The sequence below is a fragment of the Fusarium proliferatum genome (assembly GCF_900067095.1).
Source record: "Fusarium proliferatum ET1 genome assembly, contig: FPRO_scaffold012, whole genome shotgun sequence".
Classification (NCBI taxonomy): domain Eukaryota; kingdom Fungi; phylum Ascomycota; class Sordariomycetes; order Hypocreales; family Nectriaceae; genus Fusarium; species Fusarium proliferatum.
The window spans coordinates 20,077-42,848 of record NW_022194801.1 but is presented as its reverse complement, the minus strand read 5'-3'; the positions used below and the strand labels follow the sequence as shown (position 1 = coordinate 42,848).

Genomic DNA, 22,772 nt, shown 5'->3' with positions numbered 1-22,772 from the left:
AATGTTTGGATGCGGCTCGGAAAAAGTTGGTGGATACTTGGGTACCTCAGACTGCCCGTAGGTGGGGCACACACAACACCTACGACCGACCTCAGGTACGGATACTTACCTACCTCTGGTATCACACACTCTCCCGTCTCTACCTACTAACCTACTAGGGTACAGCAGGCACTTACATTTAACTTCCTGGATGGTTATCCATTTGTTAAAAAGAGGAGAAAGAAAAAGTATCACTCAGCAACTCGCACATGAAAGACAATGACAATGTCTTTTCGCAAGCGCAATATCGTCATTGGAGCTGCCGGGTCTTCATCTCCCATCATTCGACAAGAGAAGTCTCTTGCACCCGGAACCAGACCATCTCCATTAGATGGACGCTTGACTACCTCTACAGGCACGCAGTCTTTGGATCGGCTCTTGTCAGGTCATGCTGGAATGCCAATGGGAACTTCGTTGCTCGTTGAAGAGACAGGAACCACGGACTTTGGAGGAGTACTGTTACGATACTATGCCGCCGAAGGACTTGCCCAAGGACATCAAGTTCACCTCTTGGGGTTTGATGATGCTTGGAGAAGAGAGCTTCCTGGTCTCGGCAGTCCTGATGGCTCTAAGAAGAGCAGCAAGCCAACCTCATCATCAGATGAAAAGATGAAGATTGCTTGGCGCTACGAGACACTCGGACAGCGCAACGTGCCAGTGAGAGGTATGCTCTGTGCGCTTCCTCCAAGGACGTTATGCTGACCTGCGACTTATTGTAGATACTCAAGCACCAACAACTCCCGGACAGACACCGAGCACGTTCTGTCATGGCTTCGACCTGACCAAGCGTCTTGAAAACAGCGCCATCAAGGGTCAGCTGCACACAACCCCAGTGGAAGGTCCCATGGCATCTCCAACAGACACCCCGTTCCGCAAGTTCATTGCCGATGTTACCTCTCAAATCAAGAACTCGCCACATTCTACGGTTCATCGGATCGTGGTACCCAGCCTCCTCTCGCCTACACTGTATAATTCTGCTGCCAGTCAACCCAAAGAGGTCCTCAAGTTCCTCCATGCTTTGAGAGCACTCCTCCGACAGTACTCCACACAGCTTACGGCATTTGTGACTATTCCAGTCACTTTGTTCCCCCGATCTACCGGACTGACGAGGTGGGTGGAGTTACTATCCGATGGAGTTCTCGAGTTGATTCCTCTGCAACACCAAGCTCAGGTCGCGCGGGAGCCTGGCAACGAAGACAAGGGTCAAGGGCTACTACGCGCCCATAGCTTACCTGTGTTCCACGAAAAGGGCGGTGGTCTGGAAGGTACCTGGAACAGGGAAAACCTATCTTTCAAGCTGAGCAGTTCCAGTGGGTTGGTCATTACACCCTTTAGTCTACCACCGATTGGAGACGAGGAAGAACCAAATAAAGCTTCCAAACCCAACGATCACAAGAAGGAGACTTTGGATTTCTGATGAGGAGGCAATTCAACGATCGACCTGGTTTTATGATTCTGCCTTTGAGTCTCATGCTCAGGAGTCTTATCTTATCTCCCCCACCCCACTCGCCTAAAATTTTCATCACCTAAAAGCAGCTTCAAGCTCTTGACCTCTCTTCTCTTCTTTCTTTCTTCTGATCAGCATCATCAATCCCAAAAGGTACGTCCAAATCAATCTTTTTCTCTCGCAATTCATCCACACGACTCGGACACAATGATTATACACTTATTAATCTGTCAATCCCCTGATTTTCTGTGACGACACACAATAAAATTACGAAGACGACTTATGATGTTGTCCTTTTCACATTTGATTATGCTCGCTATACTCCCAACGACACGCCCGCTAACTCCCAACGCTTCCACAGATATTATGGCCTCTTTCGACCCAGTCCATGTTCGGATATCCAAGATCGCTGGAAGATATCTCATCTTCGATTCTGAAGCGGCTACGTTCTTGCGTCGGAATGAGAATATCAACGGTACTCTAGTCGGAACGGCGCCTCAGCAACCGACTCAGAACATCTTTCTCGGTCTTCCAATTGAGCTCCGGCCTGAGGAGGCTGAAGCGTTATTGCATAAGAATGTGGCTTATCTTGTAGACGACGTAGCTGCCCACTACCATGTTCTCCAGAATCACAACGCCGAGGCGAGGAGGTTATACCTCGACTCACTTAGAACAAGAAAGCAGACAGCACAACAGGTTATTGCTGAGAAGAATTCCAAGAGGGTTGCTGAAGGAGCATTGAAGCGTGGAAAATCCCGCCGTGTGCCTCCTAGCAATCCCGACGACGACATCATCACCTCTAGTGAAACTAAACCCGCCTTACATCAGCAGGAATCGGCCATTAAACCCCTAGGTGTCACCCCAACGTCCAGTGGGTCGCTGATTTCTTCAGAAGCTGAACGGACATACCAGGCCACTAACCCCACGCAAGGCCCTTTGTGCGGCTTTCTACTTACTTCTGGTCACTATACAACTCCAGGCCTTCGCTTTGGTGCCAAGTATAGTGTTTATCCAGGCGATCCCTTGAGGTTTCACGCCCATTTCATGGCAAACCAGTATGAATGGGAAGAAGATATTCCCATATTGGACATCGTAGCAGGAGGTCGCCTCGCAACAGCTGTGAAGAAGGCGTATCTAATAGGGGCAGAACAGCCACTAGCGAATGTATCACGGGATGACCAACAGATGAGAACCTTTAGTATCGAATGGGCTGCAATGTAAGAGCTTTGAATATAATAGATGCTTTGCCGAACATAACCTGACAAGATGATTTGAGTCAAAAGATGAAAGTCCTTAACCATTGTGAATTCATGCCCATCAGCTCCCGAAATTGAAACAACGCAAATGAGTAGAACAAAGGCTGTAAGTACTTAATCGCAGCAAAAGAAAAGAAAAATTACCGATTCCCTTAATCGTGAGTTAGCAGGAGCTCAGGGGACGAAAACGCGGCTGAAGCTAATAACCTCCCGGCGGCAACAAACGCATTTGTCAAAGTTATTCATAGCAAGAGAAACGCGGCAGTCATCGCATAGACTCAGGCATCGACAGGGCCAGACAATGATGGTCCTGGGTGAACTTTGACACACCACACATTGCGGACCATCGCTTCCAAAACCTGATCCCCCGTTTTCCCATGATGTCTCGGAACATGCCGCAGCAAACGCTTGCCGCCTTGATAGCAAAAGCTGTTCCAAAAGACGCTCCTCTTCGTCAGGATCTAATTTGGTGCTGCGCCCCGGTTGCATAATGTTAGCTTTGGGCTGTAGTAGGCCAGATCCCGGGGAGGCCAAGACTCGAGTGCGTTGCAATTGCTCCATTCGCCGATATTTGGCGCGTGTCATGATCCCATCGCTTTGGAGGTGAGCAGACAAAGTTACGGCCTCCTCACGCTCTTCAGGGCTTGTGGGATGCAGAAGGCGTGCTAGATCGGATATTCGCATAGGGGTGTCATGGAAAGGCGTGCTCTCACGACTAATTTGAGGGGATCGTTGAGTAGGTGTTCGTTGACCGTCGTCATTCTCGTCTTCTGACTCCCATACTTGATAATCATCCACTCCATCGCCGGTGGTCGACATAGAGACGACGCTTGTAGTGTCGAAGTCGTCATCTGAGTGAGGTTCAAAGTCGCCGCTAGAATCTGCAGATCCCCACCAGCCATTTTTCACCCAATACTTGTATAGGTCCCTGTCTAGGCTCTCCTCGTCTTGGTCTATGCATACACGCCTGAACTCGGCCTCGATGTCTGCCGTCTCCTCTTTCGGTATGCTTCCATCGTTATATGAAGATGGTCCTCTTGGTCGTGGCTGTTTACGACTAGAGCTTTTGCTCTGGCCATCCATGCTTTTTGGGTGCTGGGCAAGCCAAAGAAGCCATGCCGGCTGATATCGGATCCGTAGAGTCGCAAGACACCATAACAAAGACTTGGCGCTAATTCTTGCAAGAAGTTTGTTGATACTGAGTAGAAACTCCAGTGCCATAAGCCAGCGAGAACTCCTTTCAGACGCGCCAATGCCCGCATGAAGGTTGCGCTCACTGCGTCCTTTCGGTATCTTCTGAGCAGCACGTTCGCGCGCGTACCCATTGGATGCAATTGACGGGCCCCCTTTCACGGGAATTAGGCCGATTGCGCCGATCTGGTCATATCGCGAGTCGGGCAGGCCGCCGCCACCACCAATTAGTTTTCTTTGCAATTCCTCGGCCTCCTTAAACCGCTGCTCTTCCAGCCAGGTGCGTCGTTTTAAACTGATGCGTTTGTCCTCATTTAGGTAGACGGCTTCACTAGCCATAGTGATAGCGCCGAACCCAGTTCGCAGTAGAGCCGTGTAGAAGTCCATTTCTCGAGTGATGCGAATGGAAGAGAGCGATACGTTCGCCTGCATGTTTTCATGGGCATGGATTAGACGCTGACGAATGGTCATTGAAGCCATGTCTGATGTCGAAGGGGGAGAGAATGCTGAGAGGAGCAAAGCAAGCCCGTATATGAACAAGCATATAGTGATACCTAGTAGAACAAGGACATGTGGCACAAACCCTATGATGCAAACAGTTGGAAATCTGAGTAGACTCTGAGAGGATGGATTGTCAAGGTCAAAGGAGATGGCTGCCCATACAATGCTAGCCATAAAGCAGAGACCCCAGAATCCCGTACTGATAAGTCGGTACCTAGCTTGCAGATTGAAGATGCCGAGGATATGGCTCGTGATATGCGTCATCGAAGATAGCAAGGCAACGAGGAGGACTTCGGGCGAGGTGTTGACCCTTCTCATAACCATTGACCTAGTCAGAGCTATAGCATTTCCAAGCCCTGAGGCTGGGGCATCAGCAGAAGTTGTTTTAGTGAAAAGGTTCCAACCAAGCTGGTTGCTGATAGCGGCATCGGCCTCTGCAAACGCAAGAGATTGCTCGAATAGTGTCATCCCTGTCTCCGGTGCGACGGGACGGCCCTGCACGGCACAGGAAACGGTCTCAAGGAACTGGCTAAGACAAAATGTTCCGAACAAAGGCCATAGCATGGACAAGGAGCCGGTCAGATTACGAGCAGAACCAGATTCATCCGAAGGTATCATCCGAACGGCAATACAGGACTGTTCATCGGAGGCTGAGAAGAGTAAAATTGAACTCAAAGAATTAAAAAAGGCGTTTTGGTGTGAGAACATCAAGTCTGAGCTTTTGCTTGCATTACCCCATCGTAGCTCGGAAAAGTCGGATGAGGTCTGGCACTGAATAGATTGAAGTAACTGGCGCGCCTGTACTACCAATAGGATGATGGGAACGAATCGTAATAAGAGTCTTGTCGGCCATCGCAAGCGTAGGCGTCGTCGAGTGGCAGCGAATATGTGTGTCCTGTTGAGTATGACTGCCATAGCTATGCAACACAAAGCCCACTTGCTGGTGGCATATCCAAAGACACTGCCCAAGCTACGGACACTGTCAACGGGCACTCGTCCCATGGGAGCAGTGGCCGCTGTCTCAGACCCCCCCGTACCTAACAAGGGCTCCATTCTGTTTTGAATATTCGGGTCGGCTTCAGCAAGTATGGTGTTCGCGCCAACTACTGCTGGTATGTAATTCGAATTGCCGGTCGTCGTCTCGAGATGCTCGGGCACAGAAATGTAAGATCCAAGCTTCTTAACGAATCGTGGACCGGCCCAGACAAGGTCCTCTAGTATGGGCGCATAGCGTGTCACATTGACAGTCCAGACAGCAGGATTGTACCACGGACTAGATGCATTGGCAGAACTGAGCCCTGTGTTGGTTATGAGGCTGGTGAGGGGTGATGGCGCAGAGGGGACGAACTCGTCGGCCATGGCCTAAGAGGAAACTATCGGGCACGAAGTTGTCGGAAGCGGATGGAAGGCAAGTTAAGAGAAATGAAGGCTGCGAAATAAACGCGACGGTCGTAGGAGCGTTATTTTGATAACGAGCCACTAGTTTTCGCCGAGGACATTGTGAAGTGTCCTTGTTTGAAGCGTGGTTTGTTGGCCTAGGGAAGCGATGATGAGGCAAGGCATTGAGCAACCTCAGTGTTGACATCGAGGTGGAGGTGGTAACTTGCGGAAACTACCTATATAGACTATCGATGTACCTACCTTCCATTACCTGCTAGGTCGAGACAACCTTAAGCCCAGACTGAGTTGGACTCACGGATACTAGCGCATCCTCTGGGGCCCACTGCAGCGGCCAAGCAGCTATAGGAGTGTTTGTACAGTCATGCACAGTGTTGGTAAAGGACATGATGTACCCACCTCAGATCCCCTGCAATGCTTGCATCCACCCACGGGAAGTGGTCCCGATTTCGGCGCCAGACCAGAGGTTAGTTAGTACTTAGGTAGGCAGGTAGGTAGTTGAGCTCTCTGGAGTTTCAAATGGCGTCCTTTAGGGTAACTGCCAACTAAGGTACGCTCAATTCTAGGACATGATACTAAAGCTGGCATACCATTATCTTGTACTTTCATATCCACCCACGGGATTAAAAGGTTTTCTCAACGCCGCCTGACATTGCCCCGAAAGAGCTGGACATCCTGCTGGGTCTAGCGTTTCTATCAAGCAACGATCCCTAAGTTATTCAGCGGGTTTAGAGCCTGAGAGGTATCTTATGAGTTAAGTGTACTTAACTCCTCTTGATGTGCTTGACTCCTCTTGATATCTGAACTTCCTTAACAGTTTGTCTACCTCCTTCCCATTTGGCTTCATTCTCAATCATATTTTATGATACTTCAAAGAATATCAATATTATTCTTCATCCAAAAGCTGTGTCCTACAAAACCATTCGAGCCAGGGCTTATCCAGAGTGGCCAAGAACGCCCATGACACGCCCGCATAAGGCGAAGGAACTCAGTGGGATTGTTTTGATCGAAGCACAAAGAACTTAAGAAGCTGGCTTTTGCAGTCGACAGAGCCTTTGATGATGTGATTGATTGAATGCTTAAAAACGCCCATGAAGTTGTGGAATATGCTGACCTACTATCCAATCAACCCGCGATGACTGATTCTTTGAGTGATGCAGCTACTGCAAGGTTGGCTCCTTTGCTTGCATGTACGGCACGGGCGACAAGGTCGCGATGCAGACTGGCATCTGATGAAGGCAAGCTTCCCTTCAGCCAGAGATTTGTGATTTCGTCCCGGGAGGGAAGATAGGCCACACAGCAAGCTGCGAGTATTTGCGAGTGCTCCGAAGGAACTGGATCGAGCACCATGATGGGTTCATCATTGTCCGCCCCAGGCACCAAAGCCGCAACACCTCCAGAGACAGTATCGACACAGTCAATACCAGCATCCGCGAGAGCGGCGGCGGCAACAGTGATGCAGCCACTAAGCACGTTCATCATATCCCATTCCTCGCTTCCATGTTCCACAGCTACCTGGCGGGCTTGATCTCCTTCAATAATGGTAACAACCACATCCACTCCACTCTTGGGCCAACGGTCTGCAATGAGTGCGCCCCTGAGAGCTGCTTCAAGATGGGTGCTTAAGTCACGCTCGGTAGAATCGCGTAAATAACCCCTTCTTTGACGTGTTGCAAAAGGTGCGTATTTGACATGTGTAGAGAGGACCATGTGAGGGGAGAAGGGCGCTGATCGAGGTAGAGACCTAGGCCCATGAACAGTGCATGAAAGTTTCATGCCCTTACTGCTAGAATCTTGCCGTGATTCAATTTCTAGGTACGCCGATCCAGAGGCGGATGGGGTTACCCCAGTCTGCAAATCTAACGAAATGATATCAGTCAACTATTCACAATAGGCGACTACAAGTTGCTGAGAGAAGCGTATTGGGAACTCACATTGCGACCTGATACCATTTGGAGCACGAGTCCGAGTGGAAGCAGCAAACTCATCTGCTTCGTAAACAGGTGCCACTGTGATACCTCCAGGGCCATTAATGCGTCGTCGGTCTGCCATTTAGATAATTATTCCTTGTCTTCAAGATCTCTCAATCTCAGGGCATGGATTTTACCTGGAGTGGATTGAAATTCATCGATGCATCAAACGGGGCGCTACGACGCTTAGTCATCAACGGCTCCATACACTTTCCTTCAAATTTTCTCGCTGGTCTGCTCCAAGAGAACTGAACTTTCTCTCCTCCATACATCGAGAGCCTGCTTTTTGTCAACGACTGCCTTCGACAGGCAAAACGAATCAGGATTTGATTGTCTTGTTCAAATATGTCGTGGGATAAATTGCATGAGCAGCAGGGCCTCTCGATGACGATGAGTTACTGAGGTACGTGACGCGCCGATGCGTTTTCACACACGCGCAACGATGATCCTTCACACCACTGTTCCCGCGAAACCTGAGCGTTTGAACAACATGCACTACCATCTGAGCACCTTACGATTCTTCTCCTTCCACACGATATCGGTGATGGGGGTAATGCTAACCTCACAAAAGACTTCAGACCATTTGCTACCACCTTCAATTGCTAGCTGTGAATAACGATACAAGGTCAGTCAGATTTTCCCTTTTCACTCTACACACAAGCTCCTTCCCATGTCGATGATGAGAAAATCTTTCATTCAGTTCTGCTACTGAACCATTGTGATGACTCCCAATTACCATACCAAGATCTCTGATACACATCTTGCCTCCTCTTTCAATGTTGCCGCCGTTTGTTTCGATCACAAGCTAACTATCAAATAAGTCCCAAGCTGATTATTTTCTGTCCCTGCGAGTCACGTCCCAGAATTGTCAGGCTCGACCTCGGTGCTCGATGCAACATTGGTAAGTTCACTGCGAAGACGCAAGGGCAAACAAAGGAGCTGTGTTACATGATGACGCAAGTTCTATCCATTCAACGACTTCTTCTTGACCAAGTCACCCTCCCGCACCGTAGGCTTTCTATGAGAGCCGATGACTGGTTGTGGAGTTGCTCTCTCGAGTGTCATGAAGACTCCAGTGTTTGGGCTTCTGGTAGCTCGTTTTGGGTTATCCAGTATCCTAGGCCGGTCGAGATGACTGAGTAAATCGGCTTGTCTGACTATCACACGCTCCTTTTACACTCTTGGTCCGATTCTAGCCTTGGCTTTGAACAATGGCTAACGGGTGCAGATTCCTCATAGTGATCAGTGCCCTCAGCATTTTGTACAGGTTTTTGCTTAATCGAAAGTGCGGTAAGTTGTTGGTATCTGAGTGTGATAGTTGCCTTTCATAGTGATGATAAATATACCTTGGTTTTTCAATCCTACCTAATTTGTCCTGCCTGTCCCCAATTTTCGATGCTCTTCGAATTCCGAGTTGGCGTGTCAGTTGTGACATCAGCAGCGCCTGGAAAATGCTGAACGAATGGGAATGAATTTGACGAGAAACAAGAAACTGATAGTCATGCTTGACTGGTTGCGTACTCATTGACTGCTTCATGTAAGTGTTTCTTGCCTAGGTGTGGGTGCTTTTTCAAAGGAACTTGAGCTCGGTGGTAATGGATATGTTTATGGAGAGCCATCCTCAACCGACTGAAGGAACCGATAACTTGTAGTTGGATCTGTACCTACTACTGCAAAGTATCCATGAAGGTTCATATCGTAATCTGACAGGATCCCATTTTTAGAGACAAGCTGTGTGGATCGTATCGGCGTTCAGGATGGCCTACTCGATCCACCTCACCCTCCACTGTCTCAAACGAGTTAATGTCAAGTGGCCCAATCAAAACAGCCCCTCGACCCTTTCCCTTGACTAAGAGTAACTGAGCACATGCATTTCACAGCACTCGTTTCGCCCTGGCACGCAAGACCTCGTATCCCATTCCCCAAGCTACTACTAACTATCTGTACGTTGCTAAAGTATCTAGGTCGGCATTGGAGCCACCTTGCCCTTGCACCACACATCACAGCACATATCATTTATTGCGACGACGCCTACGAGAAACGATACGATACAGTTGAAAGCGACTAAAGCCGTCAACAAACCATACTGGGGACGACAGGGATTGGGTGCTTGATGCAGACATTAAAGCCAGCATCACTATTTGGACCCCTGAACTTAGCCTCATATCTATCAACCTTCAAAGCGCAACCTATTCGATCGCTCTCGAGACCATCCGGTCCCTTGGCCCACCAGTTTCTGCTATCCAACACGCTCGATCGACGCGCCGCAGAGCTTCTCTGCGCAAAAGCTGTCAATGCCATCCTATGACTTGCCAGGCTCCAATTCGAAGATGATGCCCCGGCATCATGCCGCCGCCTTTTCGAATGGCTATCCTCGTGGGAATACCTTTGACATCTCCCCTCACAAGTAAGATTTCATCTCCTGAAATTCTCGATTCATGACCCGTACACTACTGGCACAAATGTTGATGTCAATTAGCTGACAAGGCGTCTCAACTAGGTTCCAGCCGCGCACTTTGACGCCTGCCCAACGGCGTCGCAATAAACTTCTCGTCCGCCTATGCATTTTAGCGGCGATACTGTTCGCTTTTAGTCTCTGGCTTTGGCCTTCCAGCCCCGTGGCTTCGCTGGTATCTTTCGGACTCCTTTCTGCTGGTGGTGCACCAGAACTTGAGACAGTTCGATACTACGACTTGACCACCGTCCAGGGCACTGCTCGTGGCTGGGAACGCGAAGAGCGCATTCTGTTATGTGTACCACTACGTGATGCCGAGGCACACTTGGGAATGTTCTTTTCGCATATGCGCAATCTCACATATCCGCACCACTTGATCGACCTTGCCTTTCTCGTGTCCGATTCCAAAGACAATACTCTAAAGGTTCTTTCTGATAGTTTGGAGGCCATCCAAGCCGACCAGGATCCTAAGCAACCATACGGGGAGATCTCAATCATCGAGAAAGACTTCGGGCAGAAGGTCAACCAGGATGTCGAAAGTCGCCACGGTTTCGCTGCTCAGGCCAGCCGACGAAAGCTGATGGCGCAAGCCCGAAATTGGCTTCTGAGCGCAGCTCTGCGGCCGTACCACTCCTGGGTTTATTGGCGCGACGTAGACGTTGAAACAGCACCTTTCACCATTTTGGAGGATCTCATGCGCCATAACAAGGACGTCATCGTTCCCAGTATGTTTACGTGAAGTAAAAATGTCTGAGGATGAACCCCAATTTCTAACTTCTGTCCAGATGTTTGGCGACCATTGCCTGACTGGCTCGGTGGTGAACAGCCCTACGATTTGAACTCATGGCAGGAGTCTGAGACAGCTTTGGCCCTCGCCGACACACTTGATGAAGATGCTGTCATTGTTGAAGGTTATGCCGAATATGCCACATGGCGTCCTCATTTAGCGTACCTCCGTGACCCCTTTGGTGATCCCGACATGGAAATGGAAATTGATGGTGTTGGGGGTGTCAGTATTCTTGCAAAAGCCAAAGTCTTCCGATCCGGTGTTCACTTTCCAGCCTTCAGTTTCGAGAAGCACGCAGAGACAGAAGGTTTCGGCAAGGTAAGAAATTAGACACTTACCAAAACGGTCATCATTAACATGTATAAAACAGATGTCCAAGAGAATGGGGTACTCAGTCATTGGTCTACCTCATTATACCATCTGGCATTTGTATGAGCCTAGTGTGGATGATATCCGCCATATGGAGGTGAGTATCCCTCTACTATATTAAATAGATATTCGTGTATACTGACGCCGAGTGTAGGAGATGGAGCGGGAACGACTTGCCCGGGAAAAGCAAGAGGAAGAGAAGAAAAAGAACCAACAAAAGATCAAAGAAGAGTATAGTGACACCCGCAACGAGTGGGAGAAGGATAAGCAAGAGATGCAGAATCTGGCAGCTCAGCCAAAGCCCGTGAAAGACACACAGAAAGCTCCCAGCCGAGATGGGTTGGCCCAGCCCCATAATCAACAACCTGGTTCTGGCAACCAAGCCAAGGCGGGCTCAGTTAATGCCGCTCAAGGCGACATCAAAGCGCAAGTGGTCAAGCAGGAGGGTAACGCAGCAAGACAAGAAGGCAAAGCGGTTCAAAAGGGAGACAAACGAGCTGCTGTTGGTGCACAAGATGTGCCCCAAGCCAACCCAGGGGCCGCTCAGCAAGTCGGTAATGCGGCTGCTTGAAGAATTTCCCGTTGATATCTTCTCTTGTCTTGTTTCCTTAATCGCGTACAGTATCTACTTGCTGTGTAATAGAATGGATGTCATCGGAGTCGTTGGTTGTGAATTTGTACACTTAGGCGGAGAACGGCAGACAGGTAAAAGGTGTGACAATTGTTTGGCATTGGCGTTTGGTTGGGAAGGGCTAGTTATTATCGACATCAAAGAAGATAAAAATCCACACGCTTTAATGATTACTATACTGTTGTGGACAAATATGAAGAAAAATAAACAAAGCAGGTTTATTAGGTAGGTACTAGGTAGGTAGTTTTTATTCAACTAATTTTTACAGGATATGGCCTCATATCAATGAAGCTTCCCGAAAGGTTTGCTTTAAAGAAATGTGTTAGTATACTCATAAACTTTTGATGCATTCATGCAATCCCTGAATTGTGATATCTTTATTAGTAGTTATGGAAGCTTGCAAATGAACCCCTTTTCTCATACCTCTGCCTGAGGTGGAACTGTAGGTACCTACCTATACGGTTCCTAGGTAAGGCACTAACCTAAGGTACCTTAAGGAGGGTAGCACCTCCTAGGGAGTCAATGGGAGTTTGGGTTCAAGCGTACCGAGGCTGAAAGGTAAGACCGGCCGTCCTGGCATTCTCTGTTGCGAATCAAAATTGATAATGTTAGGAACGAAATCTGGCTGAATATTTTATTACTTTCAATGTTAATTCCAAAAAAAAAACAAAAAAAAACAAATCTTATCCAGCCCCCAGCTGTGCATGTCTTTCAGGGGGCTAGGACAGACGGTGACACCTGACCAATCAGCGGGGCATGGGGCGACACCTGGAGAAGGACAACGCGCAGCTTCTAAAGATCCTGGCATGAAGTTAAGTGGTACCTTGCTTTAGCTACCTAGTACCTACCTTACCTACAGTACTTACCTTACCTTAGTAAGGTATCTAAGCCGTAGGGACGCTACGTTGCGACTCTGTCTTTATCATCCAACCTCTCAACTCTTTCGAGCAAACTCGACCACAACCGATTCCCCTTTCAGTTTCGCTGGAGACGTGGTGCTTCCTCCCAAGAAGCTTTGTGTTCGGTTTCTACGATATTTCGGACCTCCTTCAGCCACCCCCGAATTTGGGTCAATCATTAAGTCGCAAACCATCACCCACGATTACGAGGCTGCAATATCATGAGTCGCGATGAACAACCTTCTCTGACTATGGAGAGTCCTAGGCCGTCGGGAGTTTCGAGTTTCGAGGACCGCGCACTACCTGTACGGATGCAGTATCGAAGCCGGCCTGTGTCCGTCGCAGTTGACCCCGTGTCGCTGGTCATTTCGGAGTGCATCTCCATAACTTCCGCTATCCAGAAGCATGCTCGCTCTCCACACTCATCCGTTTCCGCTATTCTTGGTGGGAGCCCGAATCCCGTACAGCTTGGGCCTCCCAGTCCTTCACCACGCGGACGAAGTAAGAGCCCCGCGGCGAGTATCAGCGGTGATGCTTCCCATGATGGCCTTACCAATCGCTGGGGTCTTCGTGGGCAGAGGGGAAAGAGCATGCAAGATAACCCCATGATTGCTGGCTTTGGAAAACTAAGGCATGAGCTTGCTGGTGTTAAAGGTATGGTTGGCCAACTAGTCGCCATCACTCCTTTCTTCACCCATGATGGCTGACATTTCCCTTCTAGATATCCGATCATTCGACGCCCCTGCGATCCTCGCTCCGTTCCTCCACGTTATCCAAACTAAGGGTACCGCCGCCCCGATCACAATCTTGGCCCTAGGTGCTTTAAGGAAGTTTCTGGCCTATGGTTTCATCTGCCCCGAGTCACCACGGTTTGCCTTAGCCATGCAATCTCTGTCGAGTGCCGTTACACATTGTCAATTCGATATCAGTGATTCAGGTCAAGTCGAGGTTGTTCTTCTCATGATTCTGAATCTCATGGAGGATATGATGTCCGGCCCGGGTGGAGATATTCTGAGCGACGAGAGCGTTTGCGACATGATGGGTCGTGGCCTCGCCATATGCTCACAGCCTCGTTTCTCCCCCGTTTTGCGCCGCACTGCTGAAGCCTCTATGGTGAGGATGTGCCAAATCATATTCGAAGACGTGAAACACCTCGAGGTTGAAGCTGGCGATGTCACAAACGCCTTGGATCAGCAAGTTGATGACGACCGCGATAGCGTCAGAATGGAAAACCCCGCTCCCGAAGCAGGAGGACTGTCTGCCGAACCTGAGAGCCTGGAGGTACCTGGAATGTCTACCCCAGACCCCGAACGAAGCAGTCGGGACACCACAGCCACTTCTGAAACGGCGCTGGCAACTACAAGCGACGCGACAGAGGAGACGGAGTCTGTAGATCTCAGGCCTTACTCCCTCCCTTCTGTTCGTGAGCTATTCCGGGTATTGGTAAACTTCCTGGACCCTCAAGATCGACAGCACACGGACACAATGCGGGTTATGGCATTACGAATTATTCACGTCGCCCTTGAGGTTGCTGGGCCCTTTATTTCTCGACACCCTGCCCTAGCAGGTATCGCTGAGGACCGATTATGCTGTTATCTGTTTCAGCTAGTAAGGTCTGACAACATGGCAATTCTCGAGGAGTCGCTAGTTGTTGCCGGTACGCTATTGGCCACTTGTCGTGGAGTACTTAAGCTGCAACAGGAGCTGTTCCTATCTTACCTGGTAGCTTGTTTACACCCAAAGGTTGAGATACCCCGCGAGCCCGGTATCGACCCCTCTCTCTATGCTGGCATCCCACAGACGCCCAAACTAGTCAAACCTTCACAGTCATCACAGCCCAGCAGTGGCCGATCGACTCCAGTCCCTGTCAAGGACCGTCAAAAACTTGGCCTGGAGGGTGGATCCCGGAAGCCAGATGCGCGCCAGGCTATGGTAGAAAGTGTTGGGGTCCTGTCGCGTATGCCGACATTCATGGCGGAGCTCTTCATTAATTACGATTGTGATGTTGATCGGGCGGATCTCTGTGAAGACATGATTGGGCTTCTTTCCAGAAATGCTCTCCCTGATTCTGCAACCTGGAGTACCACAAGTGTCCCTCCGCTCTGTCTCGATGCTCTGCTCCGATATATCCAGTTTATTGCCGAAAGACTTGACCAAGATCCTATCTATGGAGACTTTCCTGACCCGGCGACATTAAGGGAGCAACGGCGAAAGAAGAAAATTATTATCAAGGGAGCAAGCAAGTTCAACGAGAAGCCTAAGGCAGGTCTGGGCTATCTGGAAGCACAGGGCATCATTAAAGACGCCACAGATCCTGTTGCTGTTGCCAAGTTTCTCAAAGGCACTTCACGGGTCAATAAGAAGGTCCTTGGCGACTTCATATCTAAGAGAGGCAATGAAGAAATTCTCGGAGCTTTCTTGGACCTTTTTGACTTTTCTGGTAAGCGAGTTGACGAGGCACTTAGACAATTCTTGGAGTCATTCCGACTCCCCGGAGAGGCGCCCTTGATTGCTACGATCGTGGAGGCTTTCTCCGAGAAATTTTGCTCCCACGACACAACTGGCGAAGTCGCAGACAAAGATGCAGTCTACATCTTGACGTATGCTATCATCCTGTTGAATACTGATCAACATAACCCCAACCTGGACGCCAAGAAGCGCATGACGTTGGAGGATTTCGCAAGAAACCTCAGGGGAACTAATAACGGCCAAAACTTTGCTCCCGAGTATCTGCAGACTATCTACCAGTCCATCAAGTCCAACGAAATCATCCTGCCTGATGAACATGATAACAAGCATGCCTTTGACTATGCATGGAGAGAACTGCTTCTCAAGACAGAGTCAACTGGTAACCTTGTAATATGCGACACAAACATTTATGATGCTGATATGTTTGCAACGACCTGGAAACCTATTGTTTCTACCCTGTCCTATGTATTCATGTCCGCCACAGATGATGCCGTGTTCGCTCGAATCGTCACTGGCTTCGATGAATGCGCTCGCATTGCCACGAAATACCAGAACTCGGAAGCTCTTGATCAGATTGTTTATTGTCTAAGCCACATGTCGACGTTGGCAACCGACACACAGTTCAACACTACCCTGAACACTGAAGTTCAGGCAGGGACTGGTAGCGTCATGGTAAGCGAACTCGCTGTTAAGCTCGGTAGGGATTTCAGGGCCCAACTTGCGACTCTTGTGTTGTTCCGTGTCGTTACTGGAAGTGAAAATCTGATACACAGGAGTTGGAAATATGTTAGTAATCGAGCCTTGTCAGTTGAATGGATGCTCACATTGACAGATGATTCGCATATGGCTCAATCTATTCACCAACTCGCTCATTTCGCCGTTCTCTCCAAGCAACTTGCCAGGCTTACCGTTGCCCCCCATTCCACTGCAAACGCCATCACAAGTCATCGACCGAGTAGCGAGGAATGCGGACACTGGTTTCTTTTCGGCCTTCACGTCATACATTTCTAGTTATGCTGCCGACGACCCCCCTGAACCATCCGATGAAGAGCTAGAAAGCACACTTTGTACTATCGATTGTATTAAGTCATGCAATATGACTGCGGTGTTTGAAAATATTGCGTAAGTTGTATGTTTGTATAGTCAGGATCAAGCTAACTATGTGAAAGTAACCTGAGTCCATCCGTTGCTAAAGTCATCGTCGAAACACTTGTTGATCAACTCCCCGAGGATTTTAGCACGACCGTAATTAGTGTCAAGCATGAGAGTTTGCCCACGTCTCCCACGAATGGTCACGTTCGACCGCCAGGGCATTTGGAGTATGATCCAAGTGTTGCATATATCCTAGAGTTCTGTACACTTTTGGCGTCACGGGATGCAGAATCCATCGAGAGCATGGGTAAAGTTGTCTTCGACACACTACAAAGTGTTCTTCGCGATCCAGCCCGATACCATGCCATTACAGTTTCCCGGGCGTCCTTCTATGCTCTCAAGCTACTCAATGTTAGCTATGTAAGTTTTGTAGCAAACGCTTTTAAACTTGAAGCTAACCATTCAAGGATCATGACTTCGTCAATGTTCCATTTCTGCTTCACACGATCTCGACTTTGCCACAAGAGGCTTTGGGGAAGAACTCGGATCTTGTGTTGCAAGGTCTTTCGCTTTGCATCGAGGAGTCTGGCCCGTTGAAACGAGAAATGATGACGTCCCCTGATTTTTGGGCAATACTGCGAGCCTTGGCTCAACGTCCGGAATCAGCGGCACTTGTTTTCGAAATTTTGGAGAAGGGAACTGCTGGAACCCCTCCAGCTATTATGGCAGATAACTACGAGGCAGCAATATCCCTTCTGAACGACTTTGCCTCCGCTGCCACCCCCCGGCGACCTAACATGCAGACCCGAAGCCCTAGACCCCAAAGGCCAGTTCTCTCCAAGCAAGACAAGAAACGGTGAAACTTGACAGACCCCAAGCTTCGAATAAAACACTGATATGATCCCAGGAATGCGGAAGCAGTTAGCCGAGGCTCCAAGGCTGTCAACATGCTTTATAATATGACGGATCGAATCCCACATCTCATGCAACAGTCCCAGCTTGAGAGCAGTGAAGGCGTGTCATCCTCCAAACACTATTGTCCCAATTGCCATGTTAACAAATCCACAGCCTGGTCTGCATATTGGCTGCCAATTTTTCAGGCCTTAACCACTCAGTGTGCAAACCCCTGCAGAGATGTCCGACAACTTGCGTTCTCCGCCCTTCAACGATCTCTTCTGTCCCCAGAGTTGACCTGCAGTGACCCCAAAGAGTGGACTGCTATTTTTGGCAAGGTTCTGTTTCCATTAATCATCCAGCTGCTCAAGCCTGAGGTCTTTCTGTCCGATCGAGATGGAATGAGCGAGATGAGAGTCCAGTCTGCCTCTCTTCTTTGCAAAGTCTTCCTTCAATATATGGTGCTCCTCTCAGAATGGGACGGAATGCTGGATCTCTGGATCAAGATCATTGAGATTATGGATCGTCTTATGAACAGTGGCCAGGGTGACAGTCTTGTGAGTTAACATATCCAGCTGTGCAAAGATACAAGCACTGACAAACAGTAGGAGGAGGCTGTACGTGAGAACCTAAAGAACGTGCTGCTATTTATGGCCAGTAGTAAGTATCTTGTGTCACCCCACATAGATTCGTCGAAGGAGGAACTTTGGTCAGAGACCTGGAAGCGCATAGATCGATTCCTACCTGAACTCCGCGGCGAACTCGCTCTTGATGAGCCCCCGAACGTGAACAAGGCAGACAATCAGACCACTGAAGTGTCGGCACAGCTTTCGGAGAAGGAAAGGGAGATCGAGAAGAAGCCTGAGACTAAAGAGGACCAGGTTGCTGGCAACCCTGTCACGACAGAAAAGGTTGCTCAAGTATAAATCTTGCTTCGCTCGGAAAAGACTGGGAAAAGTCAGAGCCAACAAGATCATGTGACCAAAATATCTGCGCATCGGCATTTGGATGGAATCTACTGTATACTTTGAGATGTTTACTTGACAGAGGGTTTTCTACAAAATCACAAATAGAACGCCTCTATCATTGGCTCCAAGAGCTAGATTGACAGATGTTTGCTTGAGATAAACAGGGCGATAAACGCTTGAACTAGAATGTATCCACCTACTAGTATCAACCAGTTGTGATATCAAACATGCCCTAAAAGCCCGATATAGATTGATTGATTGCTACCTATGGCTTGAAAGGAGACTTTGTTGCAGCGTATTTTATTGGAGTTGGTATATGTGTATATATTATTGTAGTTAGCAACCTTTTTGTGGACCAGCACCTCGCGGCGTTAGTCATTCATATACTCTGACTGAGAATGTGCACCGGGGTAAAGGTTCCTCGAAGCTTCAGTGTAAAGACCAGCCTACCTTGACCACCAAGACGCCCCACGAACATGCTATCTCAGTCTTAGAATGCCTTAGGCACGTATTTATGAGGCAACATCGTTATTCTTTCTTCTTTCTCTCTGCTCGATCTCACACATTCACTTGTAATTTATTTGTGCAACCGCCCCACCCAACATCAAATGCTCCAACGCTCTTTGCGTCTTGCGATGAAGAGAAATCTCGACTCATTTCAAAAGGTACACTATTCGTTGACTTCCAACTCGGTCACGAGCCCAAGGGCGCCTTCTCCCAAAGTCAAAATTCCTGGACCGCCTGCCAAGGCTCCCAAGTCCAACATGGTGACCGCCACCGTTCAACTTACCAGCAAGGAGCAGCAGCTCCGCCATCTGCTTCTTGATGTTGCCAAAGACATAGACGAGTCCGGAAAAGCTCCAGAGCCTATTGTTATCCGTTGGGCCGGTGGCTGGGTACGCGACAAGCTACTCGATATCCAGAGCCATGACATAGACGTGGCCATCAACGCAATGACGGGGGCCTCTTTTGCTCAAGCTATGTGCGATTACTGTGAACAACCAGAGGCCATGTCCAAGCACAGCATTGGCCCCGCAGCTATTGGAAGCCTCCACAACGTTGCGCGCAACCCTGAGAAGTCCAAGCATCTGGAAACGGCCATGGTCAAGATGTTCGGTCTGGATCTCGATTTCGTCAACCTCAGAAAGGAAACCTATACCGAGGACAGTCGAAACCCTCAAATGGAATTCGGTACGGCTGAAGAGGACGCTCGCCGCCGCGATGCCACCGTGAACGCACTCTTCTACAACCTACACGACGATCGTGTTGAAGATTTTACCGGGGGACTCGCAGATATGGAAGCTCAGATAATCAGAACCCCCTTGGAGCCCTTCCAGACCTTCATGGATGACCCTTTGAGGGTTTTGAGACTTGTTCGTTTCGCCAGCCGGCTCCAATTCACAATCGACGCCAGCACGCGCAGATTCATGGCAGACCCAAAGGTCCTTGAAGCATTGCGTGCCAAGATCAGTCGAGAGCGAGTTGGCGTAGAGTTGGAGAAAATGCTCAAAGGTTGTTGCAGTATCTTGATCTGATCTGATCTGACCGGCATGTACTGATTTCTATGTAGGAGATCACCCTTTTGAAGCGCTTCAGCTCATCCATGAACTACAACTCTTCCATGCAATCTTTACCGACCCAACCCAGGAGAACCTCCCAGTCCCCGACATATCGCGCTGGGCTGTTGCTTATACTTGTCTTGACGAGCTTCTCAAGCATCGAGGCTCGACTTCCATCGCTGGCCGACTCATTACATCCTCGGATGTCACCTACACCGCTTGGAATCTTGCCGCGCTCTCTCCATGGATGACGGTTGAAGAGCCTCCGAATCCTCACAGGAAAGCAAACGCTCTACCTCTTGTGGCCATTGTCTCGCGCGAAGGCTTCAAAGCCCCAAATCGACTATCGAATATTATTACTGCTTCGCATCGCAATCGTGTCGAGATTTTGAAGTTGAAACGTGCCGTCTGCAATGGAGAGTCGTACATCCAAGAACGAGATCGTTTCGGCATGGCAATCAGGAAGTGGGACACACCCACTGGTACCTGGAGACTGCAGGTCTTGAATGCACTACTCGTCGAGGCCTTGGAAACCCTCACAGGATGGCGCCAAGAAAAGTCAACAGGTAAGAGTGATGCCATTTTCCCTTCCCCCATGAACATCCGAGTAACTTGTGTCTAGAACCAAGTAACTTCTTAGCAGGCTGGAATAGTTTCCTCGACCACCTCACTAAGTTAGACGTCTATGAAGTCACGAAACTCGAAAAGCTCCTTGATGGCGGAAAGCTTGCCAAAGCACTTGGTGGTATCAAACCGGGGAAATGGACAGGTCCGGCTCTAGATGTCTGTATTGCATGGCAGCTTCGCAACCCCGGCGAAACAGACCCAACTGGTGCAATAGAAGAAGTACAGCGGCGGAGAGAAGAGTTGGGATTACCGTGAGTAAGGAGTTAGTATTCGTTCCAGGTCGAGAGCTCTGCATATGCACCGGTACAGCCTAGGCGAAGCTGCCGTGGCTTGACTATCATGATGGATGCATGGCCTGTATGGATGCAATGGATATATAGGGCAAAGAAAAAGAAGAAGAAAGAAACGCCTCTTTTGCAGTTAATACGAACGAGTATAATGATAAAAAAAACTTGACAAACTGTTTACTGAGGTTGACAAAGTTGGTTGACTTGACCATGTTGAGCAGGCAGGCAGGCAGGCAGGCAGGCAGGCACCACTTTCTATACAGTGCGACTCACTGTGCCCCGACACCGTAGTCCCTGTGGATCCAATCAACATATCTATCTATTTACCTTAAGTATCTTACCTAAGGCATCCTGTCTCGAGATCCGGCGTTCGCTCTTCATTCTTCTCACTCACCAACCTTCAATCAACGATAAGATGCCAGCAACTGACTCTGATACCATATTTGGTGCGTTAAAAGGGCTCCTTGGCCCTTCAAATACAGCATTGTTGCATGAAGTCTCGGGTATGTGCTTGGCTCATCCTTAGCTTCACGGCATCGAATTGACTAGGATATATTCATTGTTTCAGGAAAGTCGGAGCATTTTCCTGCAGAGCTTGACTGTGTGATATCTTCATTGGTTGAATCCAATAATGCAGTGCGTTTTCCTATACGCCTTTGACGCTACATGGCTCAGATAAACAGCGCCGAGCTGACAACTGCTGACTCCAGGATCTTCGCCAATCCGTTCTCAATGTAATTAACTATGCCTCATCTTCAGAGAACAACCTGGACCAGAGCCAATTATTGAGGCTTGTGGCAGCCGTTAGTGAGAAAGCATTGGCATTGAGGAGCGTTGAAGGTACATCGGCGTGCATAAATCTATCACTTCTGTAGGCTGACGAACATCACAAAGAACACTCAGAGCTCCTCACAGAAGCAGCTGTTGCCAGTCTCAGTATATTGAGCTCGAAATATCGCATTGTTCTGGGCCAATTTATTCTCATAAAGCTCACAGCTGTTACTGATCCTCAGGACCCATGGACAACTGCACAAGCTGCAACAGCAGCCTCGAAACTTTTGTCCGAACACCTTGAAGGTGAGAGCCTGAACGAGTTTATCACCAACACGATCCTTCAGGAGCATTTGAAACCATTGTTTATGAAATCGACCTCGCGAATCACGGCTTCAGGACGGCCCTCCCAGTATAATATGATTGACGATCGGTCCCGAGCCGTGATCGAAGTGCAATCATGGAGAACTCAGGCGCCGTGGGCAGAGGCTACAATACAGTGGACAGTAAACATGTCTACGGTAAGGTCGTGCCGATGGAAATGTGATCAGTTGCGCTGACCCTCGCTGGTAGACGTCTCTCATTAAGCAGCACTGGCCGCTTTTCTTGCCAGTCTTGTTGGCGCTGGTGGAGAACGAGTCTACCAAGACCAAGGTCAGAGGTTTAAAGACCACGAGGGAATTCATAAACAAATGTCCAGCTCAAGTATTGCAAACCACAGGCATAGGCCGTGTATTTGCGAACGTCACATTTCCGCTCCTGCTCTATCTCCCCAGCATCACACCAGAGGAGGAGTCTATAACCATACTCATATCGGCTTACGATGTGCTTATCAAGCTGGCCCAGTCCACCGGGGATACCAACAGTATTGAGCGTCGCCGACTATTCGACAAGATCCTCAGAGATGGAGTATTCGCAGGTTATTTCCATGCTTCTCAGCACACTCGCATTGTCCAAACTCTGTTGCAGAAGGTAACAGCAGTGATCAATAGTCTGGGTATCCATACAATCAAACATTTAACTGTGAGTAACCACTTATTACCGAAAAACGCCTCGGGTTTTTTTTTAACACGTCTGCGCCAGCCTCTTCTCTCAATGGTGTCATTAGTCATGACAGACCCCTTTGCAGTCTCACATCCTCTGACCCTGATAGCGGCCACGC

The 22,772-nt window shown here is 49.0% G+C and overlaps 8 protein-coding genes across 8 annotated transcripts; 6 read left to right on the top strand and 2 right to left on the bottom strand.

The window, feature by feature from the left end:
* Positions 1-264: 264 nt before the first annotated feature.
* On the top strand, positions 265-1,456 carry FPRO_13102 (uncharacterized protein; the record flags this gene model as incomplete). The annotated part of the gene is made up of 2 exons (XM_031222518.1): positions 265-703; positions 759-1,456. 2 exons carry the CDS (start codon positions 265-267, stop codon positions 1,454-1,456), a joined length of 1,137 nt encoding a protein of 378 aa, XP_031087969.1.
* Positions 1,457-1,852: 396 nt separating this feature from the next.
* FPRO_13101 (uncharacterized protein) lies at positions 1,853-2,707 on the top strand (the record flags this gene model as incomplete). The annotated part of the gene is made up of 1 exon (XM_031222517.1): positions 1,853-2,707. The coding sequence occupies one exon, from the start codon at positions 1,853-1,855 to the stop codon at positions 2,705-2,707; it is 855 nt and encodes a 284-aa protein (XP_031087968.1).
* Positions 2,708-2,916: 209 nt separating this feature from the next.
* On the bottom strand, positions 2,917-5,793 carry FPRO_13100 (uncharacterized protein; the record flags this gene model as incomplete). The annotated part of the gene is made up of 1 exon (XM_031222516.1): positions 2,917-5,793. The coding sequence occupies one exon, from the start codon at positions 5,791-5,793 to the stop codon at positions 2,917-2,919; it is 2,877 nt and encodes a 958-aa protein (XP_031087967.1).
* Positions 5,794-6,957: 1,164 nt separating this feature from the next.
* FPRO_13099 (uncharacterized protein) lies at positions 6,958-7,884 on the bottom strand (the record flags this gene model as incomplete). The annotated part of the gene is made up of 2 exons (XM_031222515.1): positions 6,958-7,691; positions 7,767-7,884. The coding sequence occupies 2 exons, from the start codon at positions 7,882-7,884 to the stop codon at positions 6,958-6,960; spliced, it is 852 nt and encodes a 283-aa protein (XP_031087966.1).
* A 2,248-nt stretch (positions 7,885-10,132) lies between these two features.
* FPRO_13098 (putative ANP1 protein) lies at positions 10,133-11,984 on the top strand (the record flags this gene model as incomplete). The annotated part of the gene is made up of 5 exons (XM_031222513.1): positions 10,133-10,209; positions 10,303-10,982; positions 11,043-11,362; positions 11,415-11,510; positions 11,568-11,984. The coding sequence occupies 5 exons, from the start codon at positions 10,133-10,135 to the stop codon at positions 11,982-11,984; spliced, it is 1,590 nt and encodes a 529-aa protein (XP_031087965.1).
* A 1,180-nt stretch (positions 11,985-13,164) lies between these two features.
* Positions 13,165-18,324, top strand: FPRO_13097 (uncharacterized protein; the record flags this gene model as incomplete). The annotated part of the gene is made up of 8 exons (XM_031222512.1): positions 13,165-13,597; positions 13,665-16,198; positions 16,245-16,534; positions 16,582-16,924; positions 16,972-17,360; positions 17,412-17,518; positions 17,573-17,955; positions 18,007-18,324. 8 exons carry the CDS (start codon positions 13,165-13,167, stop codon positions 18,322-18,324), a joined length of 4,797 nt encoding a protein of 1,598 aa, XP_031087964.1.
* A 650-nt stretch (positions 18,325-18,974) lies between these two features.
* FPRO_13096 (uncharacterized protein) lies at positions 18,975-20,886 on the top strand (the record flags this gene model as incomplete). Its single annotated transcript, XM_031222511.1, has 4 exons — positions 18,975-19,878; positions 19,937-20,491; positions 20,548-20,803; positions 20,862-20,886. The coding sequence occupies 4 exons, from the start codon at positions 18,975-18,977 to the stop codon at positions 20,884-20,886; spliced, it is 1,740 nt and encodes a 579-aa protein (XP_031087963.1).
* A 368-nt stretch (positions 20,887-21,254) lies between these two features.
* Positions 21,255-22,602, top strand: FPRO_13095 (uncharacterized protein; the record flags this gene model as incomplete). The annotated part of the gene is made up of 5 exons (XM_031222510.1): positions 21,255-21,342; positions 21,408-21,475; positions 21,715-22,131; positions 22,184-22,529; positions 22,550-22,602. 5 exons carry the CDS (start codon positions 21,255-21,257, stop codon positions 22,600-22,602), a joined length of 972 nt encoding a protein of 323 aa, XP_031087962.1.
* Between the last annotated feature and the right edge of the window lie 170 nt (positions 22,603-22,772).